The sequence below is a fragment of the Leopardus geoffroyi genome, chromosome C3 (genome assembly GCF_018350155.1).
Source record: "Leopardus geoffroyi isolate Oge1 chromosome C3, O.geoffroyi_Oge1_pat1.0, whole genome shotgun sequence".
Classification (NCBI taxonomy): Eukaryota; Metazoa; Chordata; class Mammalia; order Carnivora; family Felidae; genus Leopardus; species Leopardus geoffroyi.
Window position 1 is genome coordinate 120,652,014 of NC_059338.1, and position 22,671 is coordinate 120,674,684.

Consider the following 22,671-nt stretch of genomic DNA (forward strand, 5'->3'; position numbering starts at 1 on the left):
ATTTGCCCCCATTAATTATAATTAGATCATAAACTTTTTAAGGAGTACACTTTGTTGTGCACGCCCCATTCTATATCTTAAGTATAGAAATACTTCTAGAGGAAGGAAAGGAGGAAAAATACTGTGTCCAGTTAGATCTTTATAGCCTCACTCTTAAGTATTGTGAATTCCCACAGTAGTAAGACTCATGCCACGTTCTAATGAGACACATCCCAAAGGTAAAAATAAACAAATTGGATTGTGTACAATGTAGCTTTTAATGATCTGCAATATTACATCTAGACTGGCATGACTTAATTCATTCAGCAACTCTTTCAGATATTGAGAGAATATCTGCCATGGGCCCTTTATTTGGAATCAAATTTAGATGTGGACGGTACTCCTAATGCCCAGTTTTTGGAGATTTAGCTATTTTCATTTCAGATTAAACAAGTTAGGAAGGCAAGATTTCCTAACTTGGAGTTGAGACCATTTATCAGCTATAAAACTAAACTTTCCAAATAAAAAGTATAACAAGGAATATGAAGAGGCAAATGTCACTATATTCTACAGTAGTTTGATTTTTCTTAAAGGTAATTGGAACACATTTCAATAATTCATCCTAGAGTGACTAAGAGATGAGTGACTAAGGTTTACAAAGTAAACGTCTGATAAAAAAGTTGATATGTGGGGCGCCTGGATGGCTCAGTCGGTTGAACTTCTGACTTCAGAAGGTCATGATCTAACCACTCGTGAGTTCGAGCCCCATGTCTGGCCCTGTGCTGACAGCTCAGAGCCTGGAGCCTGCTTCAGATTCTGTGTCTCCCTCTCTCTTGGCCCCTCCCCTGCTCACACTGTATCTCTCTCTCTCAAAAATAAACATTAAAAAAAAAAAGTTGACATGCAAATATTAATGGGGGGGGGGAGGGGGGAATGAACAAATTTCTATCAATTCCGAACATGGAATTCTAAGGAAAACTGCATACGTAGGTCCATTAACTATCTTTTCCTTGCTCACAATATTCATAATGCTACACGGTCTTAGCCACATTATACTGTATCCAATTATATACGCTGAATATACAATCAGATTGTGTGTGTGTATCACCTAAAAAATAAATCTGTAGTAACAGAATTAAAGCAGGATCTGTTTAAATTTTCCTCATAATACCTATCCCAGTGTGTCCTGTGTAGGAGACACTATATACTTCTTAAGCTTACCATTTTTCCTCCTGTGTTTGGTAATAGAATGACCATAGCTGACGAATTCAGAAAAGCTCTCCAACTTACTTAATATGTTATTCATATTTTTCCTTCTCTACTTTTTAAAACAAAGGCTCTAGACTCACCTGATGACAAGTCTGTGGCTGGAGTCTGTTGAAGATTTTGGCTTCTTTCAGAGACATGTTGCTCAGGCAGATTCTGAGTTGCTATGTTGGATTTCTGTGGAGTCACTGGAGTGGAGGGCTGAGAGGAGGGTTGTGTGAGGTCATCAGGTGGGGGAACAGGAAAAACCACAGGCTTAGATGAATTGGATTCTTTATTTATAAGCAGCACGTGGATAGGTCCTGAATGACTCTTTAGATTGATCTGGTATTTCTTTTGTCCATTCTGACCCTTTAAGATTATTGGGTATAAACAAATGAATAAATATTAACATTTCTAACTACTTTGGAACACCAAAAATTAAGATAAGCAAAGCTATAAAGGACTAATTGTATATATAACATAGAATTATACATAGAATAGAGTCAATAAATGTCTGACTCAACTAGAGAATGTTTTGAAAAAGACCCAATTTCAAGCAATCTGGTATGGTGGATATTTAAGTTGAACTTTTTCCTCAGCTAGGATTGCTGTATCAGTTATAGATATAGTCATTTTAACTGACTTTTTAAAAGATTATTGATTATATCATTACTCATTCCTTAATATTTTCTAGCTCAAAAAATCACATAAAAAAACTTTTATACTCAAAATGTTAAATGATTTATTCAGTCACTTCTATAATTTTACTAAAGTACTAAAGACAAACTCATATATAAATACTTTCAGATAGAAAACTTAAAAGCAGTATTTGAAAGTGTTTACACACAATTAGCTCTTGTTCAGCTAAAGATAATACATTTGTCCTTCTTAAGACAGCAGATCCACATTAAGAAAAGTTACCCTGCATACCATTTCTGGAATAGGTACCTCCAGCTGTGTACCAGAAGGTGCTTGAATGGCCAAAAGTGTATCACCTGATGAAAAAAATTTCTAAGTTTAGAAAATACTATTGATCTTGGAATACAGTGGCAAGAGTGTGAGCTCTGGAATCAGAATGCTTGGGTTTGAATCCCAGGCTGGGTAACCTTGGGCTTTGGTTCCTAATTCTGTAAAATGGGGGGAATAAACCTTACTGCATAGATTTCTTTTGAGGATTAGATGAGGTAATATATGCGATAGATCTGAGAAGAGGGTAAATACTCATCGTTAGTTCTATTCTCATGAACAAATTCGGATCAAGTTAATTTTGCTTTCATTCAGTCTTGCATAAAGTCTGAAATTCCTGCAACTGTTAGCCTCCACACTGTTTACTTGAGATTTTTAAATTACTTAAGTGACTGGGGATACTAGAAATTAGGTATGATAGTGTGAAATCTTCAGCTTAAGTGAACTTAATTTTAAAGCTAAATTCTATAGCAGACTGTTGAGCTGAAAATTAAAAATACTTTCTCAAACTTTCTTAGAAAGCTCAGGATATATGGTGGCAGAGTAAAGCAATAAGGCCACACATATTGTCAACATAGCCTTGGAAAGTCAGATTTCACTTGGCAAGGTGCTTGGCAGATTTTTTTTTATGTGCATAATATGCATGACTGTTTAACAGGCCATACATGACTAATATAAATATGTATACAAAATTTCATTTTACTTGTATTATAATTATGGGGTACAGCCTCCCCCCCCCCCCCCCCCCACACACACACCAATGTTATTAATACACTGTATTGTCCTGTCAAGGGGAAAACATGGAGGCAGGGGATGGGATGGAACAGGGTTAGGAGTAACTGTCCTGGTTATAAAATGGATTAACCTAACTCTGCCCTCACGCTTTCTTTGAGTTCATTTGTGACCAGCACACTGCACATGGTTTCTAAACAGTGCCAGTGAGAAATATATTTGATCAAATTTAATCACTGACCCTACAATTCTGTGACTTTGAAACTGTTTAATCTCCCTCTGATTTAGCTGCCCCTCCCACACACAGTTTACACCCACCAATGCAGGCAATGAAGTGAAAACTGTGCAAAGCAGTTACTGTCATGAGAACGGAAACAAAGGCAGCCTATCACTACAGAGCACTGTAGAGTAACACAGAACGTCCACAGTTCCTGAAACTAATGACTTAGGGTGAGTGTGTGGGGGAATTTTGACTCACTCTCCGCTAAATAGGTTGACCAGAGGAAGAATGTTAGGACAAACTAATAGTACTTACCATTAAAGCAATTACAGATGTCTTCATGAGTTACATAGGAAAATGTACTGCCATAAGAGTTAAGGAACAACATGAATACCAAAGTCTTGCCATTTAAATTAAGATAATAAATCTGCAGGCCAAAATAAACAAAATGACCAAGTGCATGAAGGTGTTGCCACACATGGTCAGATAAAGACGTCTTTAGTCTGAAAAGGCAAAGATAAAGGTCCATAAGAGGGGTACCCATCCTTTGCTCTAAGAAGCCACTTTTGATTTTTGTGACATTTGAGTCCTCCATATTCCTCATGGAGACAGGGCTTCCGGGGCGGGGAAGGAGCGATGGGGAAAAGGATGCGGTCAGCAGGAGTGGAGAGCAACCATACATGCCTCCACATTGAGAATTTTCCTGGTCATGGTTTAGGGGTCTGGGAATGGCCAGAATCTTGGAAAGCAGTGCAGCAAAGTCTATGATCAGCTAGTTCAATGGTTTTTGTGTTTTGGGGCTCCACAAGGTACAGCCTGAAAACCCCATTTATCAAATTGTTAAGGAGCTTTGGTCCATAGAAAAGAAATAACAAATGAGATCATGGACTTATTCAACAAATTACAAAACATAAGAAATTGGATACAGTAGTCAAAAATTCATGAGAGGTAGTAGAAGATAAATGCAATTAAGAGATTCCATAAGTATCTAGGTAAGTTTACAAACCAAGAGTATCATGTGTATCTAAGAGAACAGTGATTTTTAGGAAACACATGAAGTACATCACTAATTTTTTCCCACAACTTAATATGATGGATACATGAGCCTTGGTCCCCAACCTCAAGTAGGTTGTATCTTTCCGTTAATATTAGGCAAAAAAGTATCCTGGATTGATTGCCAGCCCATGATATTTTATTTTCAAGGCAAAATTAATTTTTCAAAACTTGAGAGGCAACTGAATTTTTACCACTTCAGAACACTGAGCACAATTATTTAAATATACCTGTGCATTTAACAATTCCTTCTAATATTCAGAGACCCCCTAAGCACACTTTAGCTAGCATGTTGCATCCTATTAATGGTAGATTTAAAGTAATGACTTTTTTCCTCAATGCAACAAAGGAATAATGTTAATAGATGTACTTTGTAATTTTAAGAGGTAAAAACGTTTCAAATATTAGTATAAATTATTAGAATATTATAAAATTAAAATACTTTATCCACTTAGAAAACTTTGTGAAACATTAGAATAAAGTAACTGATCTTCAGACTGGAAGAATGCATTATATACATACATATACTACAGCTACATGTGTAACTTATTTAAAAGGATATCTATTGTTAATCGAGTCGTCCATCACATTTTTGATGCTTTGCTGTAGCCACAACTTCTGCTGATCAAGTTCTCTTTCCTTCAGTTCTAGATCTTCAATTTCAGCTTTAAGATATCTTAATCTATCTATGACTTCTTTAGTATTACAGCCAGCACCTACACCTCTTAAAAACGTATGAGAATCAGTATCTCCAGTATCAGACCCAGGTTAACATCACTTAATTTTTATAGTAATAGAACTGAACTAGTAATTTATTCAAGACAAAAATCTTTACACTCTTCTAAAACTCAAGCATTAAAATCCTTAGAAAATTTAAACATCGTACCTCTGAACATATTTGGCTAGAAAATTTATTGGCAAGAACAATCAAATCACAAAAATTCTCAGTGTTTTTGCCATACAGAAAATAAAAACTTTTATAAAGTCAAAAAAAGTTCTATGTTCTAATGGTGTTTTCATCTAAAAGGACAGGCTAGTGACTGGCACCAAAAGGATGTCAAAGCTGAGGCATGTAGGTGGCTTAGTCAGCTGAGCGTCTGAGTTCGGCTCAGGTCGTGATCTCATGGCTCATGGGTTCGAGTCCCGTATTGGGCTCTGTGCTTGCAGCGCAGAGCCTGCTTGAGATTCTCTGTCTCTGTCCCTCCCCCATTTGTCTCTCTCTCTGTCTCAAAATAAATAAACTTAAAAAAAGAAAGAAAGAAAAGGATGTCAAAGCTACATAGTTACACCTGGAAGTCGCATGATATAGACTGAGATGCTGGTAAATTACAACCTTTTAATATTTTGGTGAGACTCTGGCTTTAAAACAGAACAAAACAAAAGAAAAAACCAGGGCCAAAGAGGACGAATTTGCAGGACAGAAAGTATTTTTCACATTCAAACATACAACCATACAACAGTTAATGAATGACAACATGCACTTCAATCAACCACTATACACAAGGTCATATGCCTATATATAGGACATAGTTCCTATTCTTAAGGAGTTTATATTAGTTGGGAAGCTAAATGCTCACGCAGAAAGGGATCAATAATACAAAGCAGTATGCAGTGTGTGCCAAATGAGTACCTTGAGGGAGAAAATAAGATTTGAATTTTCAGTGTGTAAATCAGACAGTGGAGACAGTAAGGGAATATCCCAACATAGGAGTCACATACTGAGGCCCAGAGCAGTGTCCAGGGAAAGATGAGGGGCCTGTTGACAATACCAGGCCAAATGAGAGGGAGAGCCAGACAGTATAAAGGTCAGATTTTATACAGCATCAGGAAGAAAAATAAAGGTTTTAGAGTAGGGTATTGGTTTGTAACTTACTTCCATTGTATACTATTTTTTGACTTTTTTTCAATCAGGTCAATTCCCTCTAAGACATTGGTGATATCATAAATTCTTCTTTTTTGCCTCACAGCCAAAGTATCTGCAGCCTGTTTTTAAAAAGGGGAGGGGGGAGACAAAGAACAATGAAATAAAGGGCAATTCCTATTTTAAAATTAAAAAAAGGTTGATTATGAAGTTCACAGCATGAGAACCCAATGCCAAATTTAACCAGTATGTTCAAAGTATCTCTCAAACATTGCAAATACCAAAGAAATTATTCCATTTAAAAGCCAGCAGATGTTAGAATGGGAAAAAAATATATAAAGGGTCATGACACAAAGCCCACAAAAATAAAAGAACACAGTGAGAATACTTCATGTCACCTTATGGACTAATCCTGAGAAGGAGCTCCTGATTATCTACCCACATCACTTCCTATTTTATCTGTTCATATACAGTCACCTAAAAACAGCCTTTATTGTTTTTTGAAACTTTGAAAAATTATATCTCAGCAGCTCGTTAGTAATTAAGATATTTGGGGAGTTCTAAATTATACACACACTTCAGTACCTTGAAATACGCTATCTGCATTTTTTAAACTCACCATGAAAATGGAGGAGTGAATCATACCATCCCAAAACAAAGCATAAAATCAACAAGAAATCAAAATTCATAGCACTAAGTTGTGGTACCAGCAAATATTATCCAAAAACCTGGTAGTCTGACTAAACAAAAGTAAGGTCAACAAAAATATTTCATGCCACCATGACATCAATAAATGCAGGAATGTTGTACTGTTTCTCTGATTGGTTCCCACTCACATGTATGAGCTTTGTTCCCCAATGGAACTGACACAATCTTAAAAAAGAGGTTATCCTGGGGCGCCTGGGTGGCTCAGTCGGTTAAGCGTCTGACTTCGGCTCAGGTCATGATCTTGCAGTCCGTGAGTTCAAGCCCTGCGTCGGGCTCTGTGCTGACAGCTCAGAGCCTGGAGCCTGTTTCAGATTCTGTGTCTCCCTCTTTCTCTGACCCTCCCCTGTTCATGCTCTCTCTCTCTGTCTCAAAAATAAATAAGTGTTAAAAATTAAAAAAAAAAAAAAAAAAAGAGGTTATCCTACAGCTCTTTTTCAGGGTGAGTTAGACAATAGCCTATCTTGAATGTGGAGTCACACTGTAAGAGTCATGGTAATAATGAAAAAACACATTCATGTCCTTACTGACAATATTCAGCACGTCATCCAAATTAATGAACAGATTTTAGCTTCACATTGTTTGCCAGCTCTCCCAAAGCATTATTACTTTCTTAATTCTTTAAAAACATAGCTCTACACACACACACACACACACAATCCAGGAAAGCGTATTTTTGCAATCTGGACTTACTTTCTACAGGGAGCAAGTGTGACCAACTTCACAGGCATTTAATGTCAATTCTACCAATCCATTTCTTGTGCTACCAAAATACCAAGTTACCACTGTGCAATTATTCAGATCTTCAGGAAGGGGATCCATGCCTCAGTCAATGGGCCAGGAGAGTAAGTAGGATATGACAGAGAGAATGAAGAACCAGAAACTGAAGCTCTGAGTTCCCAACTCTGACTAGTTTGGTTCCATCTCTTCTAGAGAACCAGAAAATTAAAAGGACTAGGCATGGTTTTGTTGACTTCCTCTTTCCTTGCACTTAGCTTAGCAGTTTCCTCCCCTTCATAAAGTTTCTTGAGTTCGAAGCTGTTTTTCTAAAGAGCAATAATCCCCTGCAAAGTTAACTATAAAAATCTAAAGTTGAGAATTCATCTCACTTCCCTCTGAAGAGGCCCTCTTAAGAAGTAACCCAGAGCAGTCCAAGCCAGCTCTACCCGTATCTATGTACTCACACACAAAAGCCTTCACAACCATAGCAATAGCTCACTGGTTAGGGTATTAGGACACGTTTGTATAAATTAGATTGCAAGAGCAATCACAGTCATCAGGCAGAGAGCCATCAATGCTCACTTTCAGCTCAAGACTTTTTAAAGTTGATAATCTATCAGGGTGTCTGGGTGGCTCAGTCGGTTAAGCATCAGACTCTTGATCTCAGTTCAGGTGATGATCTCACAGTTGTGGGATTGAGTCCCATGTCGGGATTCTCTCTCTCTGTCTCTCTCTCTCTCCCTCCCCACCAAAAATAAATAAATAAACATTTTTTTTAAACAAAGAATAAAGCTTATAATCTATCTAGTTTATAATTTATTATGGTTTAACAATTACAAATTTTAGTCCTTTAATTTCCAAAACCAAACATTATTTCTTAAATACTTTTCTATTTAAGTATATAAACACATAAAGGACCAGCATATACAGAACATATGTCTTAAAAAGGATCTCCTGGGGTGCCTGGGTGGCTCAGTTGATTAAGCATCTGACTTCGGCTCAGGTCATGATCTCGCGGTTGGTGGGTTCAAGCCCCACATCCGGCTCTGCGCTGACAGCTCAGAGCCTGGAGCCTGCTTTGGATTCTGTGTCTCCTTCTCTCTCTGCTCCTCCCCCCCGCCCCCTTATGCTCTGTCTCTCTCTGTCTCTCAAAAATAAACATAAAAAAAGGGATCGCCTGGAGGCTTTTATTTAGCAGCCCCATCTTCTTTGGATGTTAGGTTCTGGAGTTAGGCACACAGAGATCCAATCCCAGTGCTGGCACTTCCCATCTTCAGCTGGTCTCAAACTCATTAAGCCTCATTTCCCTTTTTGTAAAATGGAGTAATAACATACCTGAATTGTAGAGACTCAACTAGATAATCTAAGCACAATGTCTGCTGTATAATTAATACTTCAATGCTGGTAAGTAATAGCCTCATCATCAGATACAGATTGAAGCAGGGGATCATGGAGGAGATTTAGAGTTTTTGTGTATCTTGACCTATCACGTTGTATGTAGTATTTTGAAAAATTGTATGAATTCTTATAGTTTTATGAAGTAATTCAAGACATCATACTTAATGGAATCATAAAATGAATCACAACCACCTCCTTCATTCGTTTAGCACCTGTGACGTGCCAAGCTGGTTCTGTGTCTCACGGATAGAGTAGTAACAGAACAAAGTCCCTACCTTCAAAGAAGGGAAAGAAGGTAATAATAAACAAATAATTATGTTAGGAGGAATGCATGTAGGGACTATATTTAACAGAATTTTAAAGCTCCCTGAATAAGGAAGCATTTGAATTGAATGGAGAAAGTGACTGCTGAGAACATCTGACAAGAAGCAGCAAGGACAAAGAAAGGCTCTGAAGTGGGAATATGCTTACTTCCTTCAAGGAAAGACAGGAAGTCAGTATGGCCAGAACAGTGAGTGAGAGGGAGAAGAGTGAGAGAAAAGGGGAAAAAGGAAAGGAGGGAGAGAAGATGGGAGGGAGGGTGGGAAGGGAAGTTAGAGAGATAAAGACAGTAACACCATATGCCAAGGGGCCAGATCACTGGGGTCTTGCAGACCATTGTAAAGACTTCAGCTCTTACTCCCAGTGAAATGGAAAGCTACTGGAAGGCTCTGAGCACATGGTGATTTGGTGCTATGCTTTAGCATAGAACAGGTTCATTCTGGCTGTTCTGGGTAGGAAAAAAGAGGCCAGCGAGAAGGCAATGGCAATAATCCACTCAAGAGATGGTTAGCTGCTTGGATGGAGGCAGCTGTGGGCGTTGCGAGAAATGCTGAGATTCAGAATATATTTTGAAGATATAGCAGGTAGTAGATCTGAGAGCAGAGTTAAGGGTAACTCCACAGTTTATGACATGAGCAACTGGCCATGAGGAAGACTGCAGAAGAATAGGTTTGAGGAAACCTATTGGTTTCTTCCTTTGGCTCAGGAACTTGGCTTTGAACAATTTGCCCTCCAAGGGGAGTAGTTCGGAAGACCACTGGACACGAGAGTGTGGGGTAGGACAAGTTCAAGCTAGAGATACAAATTCAGTAGTCATCAGTAAATAGACATTTTAGGTCACAGGGATGGAACCCACTGGATTCACCTAGCAGGTAAGCACAGAAAGGGAAGACGTGTAAAGGCTTAGCCCAGCACACTCCAGTGTTTAAGATCTGGGAAGGGAGGAGCAACTTGCCACTGAAGACAGAGAAGTAGGAAGAGTGGGGTCTTGGAGGCCAAGGGAAGAGTATAAGTAAGAGTGACCATGTCAAGTACTGCTGTCAGGGTGAGTCAGATGAGCATGAGACCTGATCATGGATTTGACTTTGGCAAGGTCACTGGTGACCTTGGTCAGAGCTGTCTTGGCAGAGTAATGGAGTCAAAGCCTTAACGGAGAAATTCCACCAGAGTGGAAAGAAAGCTAGAGTGGACAACTCTTTTGAAGAGTTCTGCTGCAAAGAGGAACAGAATAGAAGAATGGGGCAATAGCAGCAGGGAGTTGTGGGGTCCGGCCAGGAAGTTTTTCCCCTTCCTTTCTCTTTTCTTTTAAAGATGGGAGCTAATTCAACATGTGAGTTGTGCTGATAAGAACTGCCCAGTAATGGAGGAAGAGGGATAATTAACCATGCAGGAGAGAAGGGACAGCTGTCGGTAAGCACAGGGGAATGTGAATCAGACAGGCTGAGGAATAGCCTTAGATAATAATGAGGCATATTAATAATTGAAGTCCAGCCGAGTGACCAGCACAGATGTAAGTACGATAATAGACAAGATAGGAAGAGAGACTAGACATTTCCTCCTGGTTGCTTTCTATTTTCTCCTAAGTGGAGGCTAGTGGAGGGAGGGGGGTGGGGGAGAGAGGGAGGAGGGGGCATTTAATGGTTTAGAAAAAAGGAGAAAGTGTAAAATATTCATCTAGGAGAGTAAGAGAGTAAGTAGTGTAAAAGGAATGCTGGACCCCATCACTACTTTTGAAGTTAGTGGTGGTGAATTTAAAGTGAGACCCACGTGCAATAAGAGTACATCCTCATCCCATGTTGCCAATTAGCTATTGAAGAAATGCACATGTGCATGCATCAAATGTACTTAAGAAGGTTACATTTGCTATTATAGATCTGACCTATAAAACATAAAGGAAGCATCTCTTTGTACCAAACCAACTCAAGTTGAGGGAAAAATAAACATAATCCTCTGAAAGAAATACATCTCCCCTCCAAATACTAAATCCTTTTCGGGGCGCCTGGGTGGCGCAGTCGGTTGAGCGTCCGACTTCAGCCAGGTCACGATCTCACGGTCCGTGAGTTCGAGCCCCGCGTCGGGCTCTCGGCTGATGGCTCAGAGCCTGGAGCCTGTTTCCGATTCTGTGTCTCCCTCTCTCTCTGCCCCTCCCCCGTTCATGCTCTGTCTCTCTCTGTCCCAAAAATAAATAAACGTTGAAAAAAAAATTTTTTTCAAATACTAAATCCTTTTCTAAAAATGTCACCACTGGGGCACCTGGGTGGCTCAGTTGATTAAGCATACGACTTTAGCTGAGGTCATGATCTCACAGTTCGTGGGTTTGAGTCCCACGTCCGGCTCTGTGCTGACAACTCTGAAGCTGGAGCCTGCTTTAGATTCTGGGTCTCCCCATCTCTCTGCCCCTCCCCCATTCATTCATTCTGTCTGTCTGTCTGTCTCTCTCTCAAAAATAAATAAATGTTTAAAAAGAAATTTAAAAATATGTCACCAGTTGTAAACAGTGTGGTATCTATACATGGAAAAAAATTAAAGCTTGTGATACCATTAAGAGGTGGGCAAGCTAAATCAGGACAGCTGAGATTGCATATAAGTGCTAAAAAGGGCTTAAAGAATTTCCTGGCCCCACCCCTTCACTTTAACAAATGAGTCCACTAAGACCCTGTGTTAACTCTGGGAGGGAGAGATTATGTGGTAGGTTTATTTGAGTTAAGATTAGTTGCAGCTCATTTGTTCAAGAATGTTCTCCTGATGGAGCATGATGTTGCATTCAAAAGCACTAACATAAAAACAATAACTATGGGAAACATCCTGTCTTTCAGGTTCTCCATCTGCAAAGCAGGTACTTGACTCTCTTCCCGGCCCATAACCGTCAATACATGTGTACTCAGTGTTTTAGCTACTGTGCTTCAGAAACTAACACTACAGGAAATTGGGCCAGAATCCAAAAGTAAAGAAGGTGCTATGGAAGGGGCGCCTGGGTGGCGCAGTCGGTTAAGCGTCCGACTTCAGCCAGGTCACGATCTCGCGGTCCGTGAGTTCGAGCCCCGCGTCGGGCTCTGGGCTGATGGCTCAGAGCCTGGAGCCTGTTTCCGATTCTGTGTCTCCCTCTCTCTCTGCCCCTCCCCTGTTCATGCTCTGTCTCTCTCTGTCCCAAAAATAAATAAACGTTGAAAAAAAAAAAAAATTAAAAAAAAAAAAAAGAAGGTGCTATGGAAATACTATATAAAACCAATTCGATAACGAATTGCGCATATAAATGCACATGCACAGACACATACAGATGATGGGATGCCGACAATGAGGTGAAAAGAACTCAAGTGATGCACCACCCAGAGTGCCCATAAAATATTTTTAAGAAATTTTAAAAACTGAGTGAACTGCCTTTCAACTGTGCCACATGGATTTTCTGTTGGTGTATCCTATAAGGTGTGGCATATGAAATTATTAGCTAATTTCATATACTGCCAAAGGTAATTAACATGTAGAATGTTTGATTTCGACCCACAGTTAAGACCATTGAGGGGCGCCTGGGTGGCGCAGTCGGTTAAGCGTCCGACTTCAGCCAGGTCACGATCTCGCGGTCCGTGAGTTCAAGCCCCGCGTCAGGCTCTGGGCTGATGGCTCAGAGCCTGGAGCCTGTTTCCGATTCTGTGTTTCCCTCTCTCTCTGCCCCTCCCCCGTTCATGCTCTGTCTCTCTCTGTCCCAAAAATAAATAAACGTTGAAAAAAAAAAAAAAAAAAAGACCATTGATAAGCCAGTAATGGGATAACTGTGTAAGAGGATCTTCTGAAGATGTTACCTAATTTAAGGCTCACACCATTTTGCAAAGTAGTTACCATTTTCCCCATTTGATAGGATACAGATTCAGAAAGCTAATGGATAACCAAATGGAATTTGGCATTAATTACATATTCATGAAATAAGTTTGTGGCAGAATTTTTCAAATGGGCTCTATAATTTCAAGATTTTAAATAAGTGCGGTGTGCCATCAAAATTCCCAAGCTGTAAAAATTGCACTGAATAAGCAAAGTGCCACTGGTACTTGTAACACAAGAACTGTGTAGGTATCTAAGGCTGTGGGTAACACCTTGTGCTAGAGAATGAGGTCTAAAAATTGAACAGCCCCATACAGTAGAGATAAAGTGTTACAAGGGGCTGAATAAAAGAGAGCTTACTTAAGGTGGAGGCAAGAAGAAGAGTTCCTGGAAGAGGCTGCCATTGTGTACAATGGATCTGGGGGGGATGGATGTTAAATCAATAAGGAAATGAAATACCAAAAATAAAGAACTTACTTTAAGGATACAAAAGCCTCCCTCAAGAAGCAGCACTAAGCACATAGTATTTTAATTCCCACTCAGTATCCTGCCCCAAAGGAATTTCTCCTAAAAAATCTCCAGTCCTTTCAACTACCTCAAACTGTCATCCATAAATATGATATTGATACATATACCAGTATCGTGTCTAACTTTATTTAAATCCAAGTTAATTAACATATAGTGTTATAATGGTTTCAGGAGTAGAATTTAGTGATTCATCAGTTATATATAACACCCAGTGCTCATCACAAGGGCCCTCCCCTTGTAGGGGAATTCCCCATCACCCATTTAGCCCATCCCCCCACCCAACATCTCTACAGCAATCCTCAGTTTGTTCTCTGTATTTAACAGTCTCATATGGTTTGCCTCCCTCTGTTTTTATCTTATTTTTCCTTTCCTTGCACTGTGTTCATGTTTTGTTTCTTAAATTTCACATGAGTGAAATCATATATTTATCTTTCTCTGACTGACTTAATTTGCCTGGCATAATATACTCTAGTTCCATCCATGTTGTTGCAAATTCAAGATTTTATTCTTTTTGATTGCCGAGTAGTATTTCTTTCTCTCTCTTTCTCTCTCTCTCCACACACACACACACACACACACACACACACACACACACACACCACATCTTCTTTATCCATTTGTCAGTCGATGGACATTTGGGCTGTCTCCATAATTTGGCTATTGTTCATAGCGCTGCTATAAACACTGGGGTGCATGTGCCCCTTTGAATCAGCATTTTTTTTTTTTATCCTTTGGATAAATACCTAGTAGTGCAATTGCTTGAGCTTTAAATTTTTTCTAATTTTTATTTATATATATATATATATATATATATATATTTTTTTTTTTTTTAATGTTTACTCAGTTTTTGGGAGACAGAGACAGAATATGAGTGGGGGGGGTGGGGACAGAGAGAGAGGGGGAGACACAGAATCTGAAGCGGGCTCCAGGCTCTGAGCTATCAGCACAGAGCCCGATGCGGGACTCAAACTCACAAAACATGAGATCATGACTTGAGCCGAAGTCAGACACTTAACTGACTGAGCTACCCAGGCGCCCCTTGTATTTGTTTTTATTGCAGTATAGTTGACATACAATAATTTATTAGTTTCAAGTGTACAACTCAGTGACTCAACATTTATATTCATTCTGATCACCATGACAAACCCAGCTACCACCTGTCACCATACAAAGTTGTTACATATTAGTGACTATATCCCCTATTTTATACTTTGTATTCCCATGTCTTATTTATTTTATAACTGGAAGCTTGAACCTTTGAATAAATTCTGCATACACTTTTAAAAAGGAACTTCAGGGGTGCCTGGGTGGCTCAGTGTCTGACTTCTGGTTTTAGCTCAGGTCATGATCTCATGGTTCATGAGTTCGAATCCACATCAGTCTCTGAGCTGACAGCTGCAGAGCCTGCTTGAGATTCTCTCTCCCTCTCTCTGCTCCTCCCCTGCTTGCTCTCTCTCTCTCTCTCTCCCTCCCAAAATAAATAAATGTTTAAAATAATAATAAGGAACTTCAGTTTTATTGTTTTACTCAAGTCACCAAAGATTACTCAAAAGAAGAAAAGAAGGTATTTGATAAAGTATTTAAGTAGGAAAAGCCTGATGAAATTCTGACATCTATAAATTGGAAACTCTAGATCTCGTCTAAGTCTTCAACTGCTTTGGAAATTCTTTTCTCATAAGTATTAACTTTTTAGAACAAGAACAAAATCAAGTGTGCATTTGCTCTTCTACCATTTGGATTTGCCTCTGCACATTTTATATCTTCCTGCTGACGTAAGGCACAGAAGTGAGGGAATATGCTCGGAGATTGGCCCGACTTTATTTCTTTTTTAGAGAAAGGGCACCAGTGGGGGAGGAGGGTTCAGGGGGAAGAGAGAGATGAGGGAGAGAGGGAGGGAGGGAGGGGGAGGGAGAGAGAGAGAGAGAGAGAGAGAGAGAGAGAGAGAAAGAGAGAGAGAGAGAGAATATCTTAAACAAGCTCCATGCTCAGCACGGAGCCTGACATGGGGCTCAATCCCCCGACCCTGGGGAATCACAACCTGAGCCAAAGTCAAGTGTCACACACTCAACCAACTTGAGCCACCCAGGCACCCCCAGGCCCAGCTTTAACTTTATGACCCTGGGCAAGTTACTTAGCCTCTCTGTGCCTCAATTTCCTGGCCTGTATGAATTTTTTGTTTCTTATTTATTTTTGAGAAAGAGACAGAGGGCAAGTGGGGGAGGGGCAGAGAGAGAGGGAGACACAGAAGAATCTGAAGCAGGCTCCAGGCTCTGAGCTGTCAGGACAGAGCCTGACATGGGACTCAAACTCCTGAACCGTGAGATCATGACCTCAGCAGAAGCTGGACACTTCACCAAATGAGCCACCCAGGCGTCCCTAAGATGTTACTATTGTAAGGATTAAATGAGCATATCTGAAACACTTAGAAGAGTGCCTGGTACATGGTAGGCATTACAGTTGTATTAGCTATTATCACTATTATTGATCCAATTTCTCCCTTAAAGTAATAAGGAAACTTTGTTCTTGGAAAGGTATATCATAATAAAACACCCCTACCTGTGAACTAACTTTAACACTTGGGAAGATAGTCAAGCACAGTGAAGTATGAAAAAAAGCTTCTGAAGAGTAAAAATAGATATAAAAAATGTATTTACCTACTCAAAACATTCACCCCATTTGGATCCTATTGACTCCTTCTTTTCTAGGATTCCTAATGGTTTATGCCATTTAGTACTCTTTTTTTTTTAAGTTTTTTTTTTTAACATTTATTTATTTTTGAGACAGAGAGAGACAGAGCATGAACAGGGGAGGGGCAGAGAGAGAGGGAGACACAGAATCTGAAACAGGCTCCAGGCTCTGAGCTGTCAGCACAGGGCCTGACGCAGGGCCCAAACTCACAGACCGTGAGATCATGACCCGAGCCGAAGTCGGACACTTAACCGACTGAGCCACCCAGGCTCCCCTAGTACTCTTGATATTAAGGTAGACTTCATCTGAAAGTTACTACTTTCACCCCTAATTTCTCTTTCTTGCCGGTCTGCCTTCAACTTTTTGAGTCCTTTGTTGGCAAGTTACTTGTCAACACCAGAATTGTCTGAATTCTTTTTCATCTACACAACTCTATTAAAAAGAAAAAGGAATTGCATACATTCACATGTACTATAGAAACAGGTTATTACTCATTTGATGTATTTTGTGTATTATGCTTTCATGGTGTTACCTTTTCATGGATTTGTTAAGCTTTCTGTGTTATTTTCCCCCCTTAAAGTGTGCCAGCAGTTCAAAGTGTGTTTCTGGTCAGTTAACAGTTACCTTTTAAACTTTTAATAACATATAGAAAGACAATGAGGTATAAAATCAGTGAAAGCCTAACTACCACACCAGGACACTGCTAATATAATCTCAGTTAACAGCGGCTGTCAACTGGAAACTCCTTCCTACCCTTGTTAAGAATGCTCCCCAAATGTGTATGTTCCTGATTCTACAAGCTCTTCACTCCAGGAGAGAACCCTTCCCCACTCACTGAGGCCCTTTCACCCTTTTGAGCATCACTGCATTTGTTGCTTAGTCCCCCGGAACACATGTAATGGAGATTCGGCCAAAGTTGTGCTGATTTTGCTCTTTTTCAACATTAAATGCAAACTTTCAAAATCTTGGGATTCTCTTCTTCCTAAAAGTCGAGAATTGTACTGTAAAAGTGGATTTTCCTTTATTCTATTATAGAATAATTCTCAAAACTGTTTAATTTCCACTTGAAATTAGGCCCTTTAATTAGCAGTGTAAGATTTAAGAGCTCTAATATGTTGCAATTCAAAGATATGAGCAGTAACTATATCAGAGCATATGAAAGGGGGACCTTTTCGATCCCCAACTTCTCACATTTTCCCAAATGCAGAACTCACCAATCTTAGCTCCTAACACTAGAAGTTATTTCTGATTTGTGAATAGGATGGGAAAAGGAGAGGCAGCAGCATTCATTCCATGGCTCTCAAATGCCAGCAGGAATCAGAATCCCATGGAGTATCTTTAAAATGCAAATTCTTAGGCCCCTTCTCTAGCCCTACATAACCCGATCTCTCAGGTCCAACATTAGAATCTGTATTTTTAATAAGATCCAGGGGAGTCTGATACATTTGCTATTCCATCTACACAATCCCTTTCAGGCCCCCACCTTTCTTCAAAGGGGGGGAGGGGCTGTTAGCTTAGTGCAAAAATAAAACTTGCCTGGTACTTTTCACACAAGACACTGCCTCTAGTTATGGTGGCTACATCACTTCCTCCTCCTTGGGGCAACTATATGCAGTTTGTACATTCTATTTCAGTAAGATATACAGCTTATGAGGCTTGCCCAAGGACACACTGCTGGGACCGAGAACTCAGAACTACTGTCTTGGATACAAGCCTATTTATCCTGTCCAGAGATGGAAAAGCGAGATGGCTGACTTCTTTTTCTTTTTTCTTCTTCTTCTTTTTTGTACTGAATGAAGTTGTTTTTGAAATGACACCAAAACTTTGGAGGTGGGTACATGTTTTGCTTACCGCGGTGGTTCAGGGTGTCAATTCTGGCATTTATACGTCAATGCTGTGGATACTTTTTTTTTTAAGAAAGTTCTGTGCCCAATGTGGGGCTAGAACTCATGACCCCGACCGAGATCAAGAGTTGCATGCACCACTGCCTGAGCCAGCCAGGCACTCCAAAACTTTTCTTCTTTCTTTTCCTTTTCTTTCTTCTTCTTTTTAAAAAGTAAGCTCTCCATCCAACGTGGGGCTTTAGACACTATGGGTATCGATTGCCACTTAACCTCATCACACCTCACTTTCCTATCAGCAAAATGGAGATAGATCTCCTTTACACTTTTGTTATGAGGATTGATATTGATACTGGGTTGATGTTGAATAAGCAGTCACTGGAATAGAAGTATCCAGATCACCTTTTTATGTGCATTTTTAAGAATTTTATTTTTTAGAGGAGATTTAGGCTCTCAGCAAAACTCAGCAGAAAGCAGAGTTCCCCATAGACCCCTGCCACCACACAGGCATAGCCTCCCCCACTATCATTATCTCTCACCAGAGACATTTGTTAAAATTGATGAATCTAGGGGCACCTGGGTGGCTCAGTCGGTTAAGCGTCCGACTTCGGCTCAGATCATGATCTTCAGGTTTGTAGGTTTGAGCCCCAAGTCGGGCTCTGTGCGGACAGCTGGGAGCCTGGAACCTGCTTCAGATTCTGTGTCTCCCTCTCTCTCTGCTCATCCCCTGTTCATGCTCTGCCTCTGTCTCTCAAAAATGAATAAACGTTGAAAAAATTAAAAAATAAAATGATGAGTCTACATTGACATGTCATATCACTCAAAGTCCAGAGTTTACATTAGGGTTCATTCTTGGTGTTATACGTTCTGTGGGTTTTAACAAATATGTAATGACATATATCCACCATTACGGTGTCATACACAGTAGTTTCATTGCCCCAAACATTCTCTTGTGCTCTGCCCTCTCGAGAACTGCCAGCAACTACTGATCTCTCCCTGTCTCCATAGTTTTGCCTTTTCCAGAAAGCTATAAAGTTGGAATTTTATAGTATGTGGCCTTTTCATATCAGCTTCTCTCACTAAGTAATATACATTTAAAGTTCTCCCATGTCTTTTCATGGCTTGATAGCTTTTTTTAAAAAAACAAAACAAACAAAAAAAAACACTGAATAGTATTTCTTTGTCGGAACATGTCAGTTTATTTATCCATTCACCTACCAAAGGATATCTTGGTTACTTCCAAGTTTGGGCAATTATAAAGAAACCTGGTATCTACACCCATATGCAGGCAGACCCACATTTCCAACTCATTTGGGTAAATGCCAAGTAGTGTGATTACTGAATCGCATGGAAAGATTATGTTCAGCTTCCTAAAAACTGCCAAATGGTCTTCCAAGGGGTCTGTACCATTTACATTCCCACCAGTAATGAGAGTTCCTGTTGTCCCACATTCACACCGGTATTCAGTGTTTTGTGTTATTTTGCCATTCTAGTAGGGATGTCGTAGTATCGCTGTTGTTTTATATGTTTTTTTAATTCTGGTAAAATACACGTGGTATAAAATTTATCACCTTAGCCATTTTTAAGTGTGCAGTTCAGTAGTTTTAAGTATATTCACACTGATGTGCAACCAGACCCCACTACTCTTCTCATCCGACAAACTCCAAATCCATAGCATTAGTTTGCTGGGGCTGCCGTAACAAAGGACTGCAGACCGGGTGGCTTAAACAACAGAAATTTATTTTCTGACACTTTTGGAGGCTAGAAGCGCAGGATCAAGCTGTTGGCAAGTTTGGTTTCTCATGAAGCCCCTCTTCTTGGCAGATGGTCACCCTCTCATCGTGTCCTCTCACAGGCTTCCCTCTGTGGACATGCATCCTGGCATCTGTGTGTCCAAATTTCCTTTCTTCTAAGAACACCATTCTGATCGGATTAGTCCCCATCCCAATGACTTCATTTTAACTTCATCATCTCTTTAAAGGCCCTATCTCCAAATACAGTCACATTCTGAGGTACGAGAATTAGGGCTTCACCATATGGATTTTGAGAACACAGTTCAACCCATAATGTGTTGACCCATGAAACTTCCCTCTCTCCCCTTCCTCCTAGCTCCTGGCAATCTTTTATTTTCGGTCTCTAAGAACTTGACCACTCTAGTTACTTCATATAAGAGGAATTACACAGTATTTACCTTTTTGTAACTGGCATGTCTTCAAGGTTCATCTATGTTGTAGCATGTTTGGGAATTTCCTTCCTTTTGAAGGCTGAATAATCTTCCATTGTGTGTACATATCACATTTTGTTTGTTTATTCATCTGTCGATAGACATTTGCACTGCTTCTATCTTTCGGCTCTTATGAATAATGCTGCTATGAACACGGGGTACAGAAGTATCTGTTTAAGATCTGCTTTCCAAATCTTTGGGCTATACACTTAGAAGTGAACCTGTCCTGAGAATTTTTAAGCATGCCTTAAAAATGTTCTGGCTGTACTACTAATATATCTTTCCCCAGGCTAATTCTGTCTTTATTCTGTGACACCAAACCTTTGCTTTATGCCACAAAGTAAGATGTTACGTTAAATTATTTATTTCATCCAGGGCATATATTAATTAGCTAATCATAAATGGGTATGAGTCAGGGACCTGTGAGATAAGAAACATCATAAATACTTTATCATTTTAACCTAGGTACCATGCAGTCAATTTGTAACATAATTATATGAGATAAGCCATCTTAATCATGCTTTAAAAAGTTCAAGACGGTACCAAAATGGCAAGTAAAGAAACTCAGTTAGAAATTATATTTAACAGGAGTTTCCAAAACAATAGATAGACAGTTCTGACTATCTTAACAGTTCTTTAAATTCTTACTTCTGGGGGCGCCTGGGTGGCGCAGTCGGTTAGGCGTCCGACTTCAGCCAGGTCACGATCTCGCGGTCCGTGAGTTCGAGCCCCGCGTCAGGCTCTGGGCTGATGGCTCAGAGCCTGGAGCCTGTTTCCGATTCTGTGTCTCCCTTTCTCTCTGCCCCTCCCCCGTTCATGCTCTGTCTCTCTCTGTCCCAAAAATGAATAAACGTTGAAAAAAACAAAAATTAAATTCTTACTTCTGGAAAAGTAGAACCCTAGTTTAATTTGTAAAATAACGTGGAATTTACCATCAATACCCTCATTTTTCAAGTGATAGCTCAATACCTCTCTCTTCTGTCATGGGTAGAGGGATAAAAATAATCATGCAAAAACTCATGTTTCGTTACAAGAAACATTCCATGTTCTTACACAGATGAAAAACTTAAACGAGAAGTTTTTTGTTTTGTTTTAAGGAATACTAAAAGGAATTATAGCATAGTAAGAAAAATGGTCTACGTTCAAATCTTAGCTCTGTCACTTTCTGCTTCATATTGGGCAAGCTACTTAACATGTCAGTTTTCTCACCTGTGAAATGGGGGCGTTAGTTAGGCTCAAGTTTCCAAGTTGTTAAGATGATAAAAATTAGTTAAGATCTGTAAAAAGCCTGGAACAAACTCTCAATAAATGGTAGCTATTAACAGCATAAGCTGGCAAACCAGATAAAGCTTGAGGAGCATGAGGTAATGTGTCACCTCACTGGAATAAAGAGATGTGACTATTGTACCCACTTTTATAAACGAGACTATGTGGTGTGGGAAGGAGATACGATTAAGTTTCTCAAAACACTTTCGAGGTGTTTCTAATCCCTTCTAATTGTTAAATTATACTTGAACAGCTTTATTAGAATTTATTTGCTTTATTGGTCTACGTTCTCAATTAGTTATGTTATGAAGAAGAAATGCATCACCAAGATGGAGCATTATGTTATTTTTCAATAATGTATGTCATGATTCACAGTAAGAAGCATCACTGGAAAGATTTCACTGCAAGATTTTTACATGAGTAAGATTTTACACATATATGAAAATAATTGAAAAAAATATACGTAAATAAATGAAGTATGTATATTTTTCATGTATATGTGAAAAAGAATGATACTCAAAGTGTACCTGAGGAGTAAAAAAAAAAAAAAAAAAAAAAGAAATCACTGATATAAAGAGACAAAACTAACTGCAAAAACTTTTGAAACTTTTAAGGAAAGTTCCAGGATGAATGAAACAACGTTGTTATGAACTGTTAAACTCCACTCTCTACTCACTGTTCCTGTAACTTCTGGAGAACAATGCAATGGCCATAGATGAAACAGGAGGAAGTCTTAAGAATTTAAAAGCAAGAAATGCAAAGTTCCATCATTTCGCCAGGTGATTTGAGAAAGAAGCCCTCAGTTTGGGGCGCCTAGGTGGCTAAGTTGGTTGAGCGACTGACTTCGTTCGGCTCAGGTCATGATCTTGCAGTCTGTGAGTTCAAGCCCCATGTCGAGCCCCGTGTCGAGCCCCGTGTCGAGCCCCGTGTCGAGCCCCGTGTCGAGCCCCGTGTGGGGCTCTGTGGTGACAGCTCAGAGCCTGAAGCCTAACTCAGATTCTGTGTCTCCCCCTCTTTCTGCCCCTCCCCTGCTCACGCTCTGTGTCTCTCTGTCTCTCAATAATAAATGTTAAAAAAAAATAAAATAAAAAGAAAGAAAGAAGGAATG

The 22,671-nt window shown here is 39.6% G+C and overlaps 1 protein-coding gene and 1 long non-coding RNA gene across 3 annotated transcripts in view; both read right to left on the reverse strand.

Moving 5' to 3' along the window:
• Positions 1-22,671, reverse strand: part of E2F5 (E2F transcription factor 5) — a 28,369-nt gene that overhangs the window by 3,560 nt on the left and 2,138 nt on the right. For both annotated transcript variants that reach the window (XM_045454676.1, XM_045454675.1), the window contains exons 2-6: positions 6,072-6,181; positions 4,761-4,922; positions 3,461-3,504; positions 2,158-2,222; positions 1,329-1,596 (exon numbers count right to left, since the gene is read on the reverse strand). In XM_045454676.1, coding sequence (XP_045310632.1) covers positions 1,329-1,596; positions 2,158-2,222; positions 3,461-3,504; positions 4,761-4,922; positions 6,072-6,181 — 649 coding nt within the window. The remainder of the gene's footprint in view (positions 1-1,328; positions 1,597-2,157; positions 2,223-3,460; positions 3,505-4,760; positions 4,923-6,071; positions 6,182-22,671) is intronic.
• On the reverse strand, positions 19,548-20,295 carry LOC123585941. The gene is made up of 2 exons (XR_006706500.1): positions 20,265-20,295; positions 19,548-19,958 (listed from the first exon to the last, which is right to left on the reverse strand). It is a non-coding gene; the product is annotated as an uncharacterized LOC123585941 (long non-coding RNA).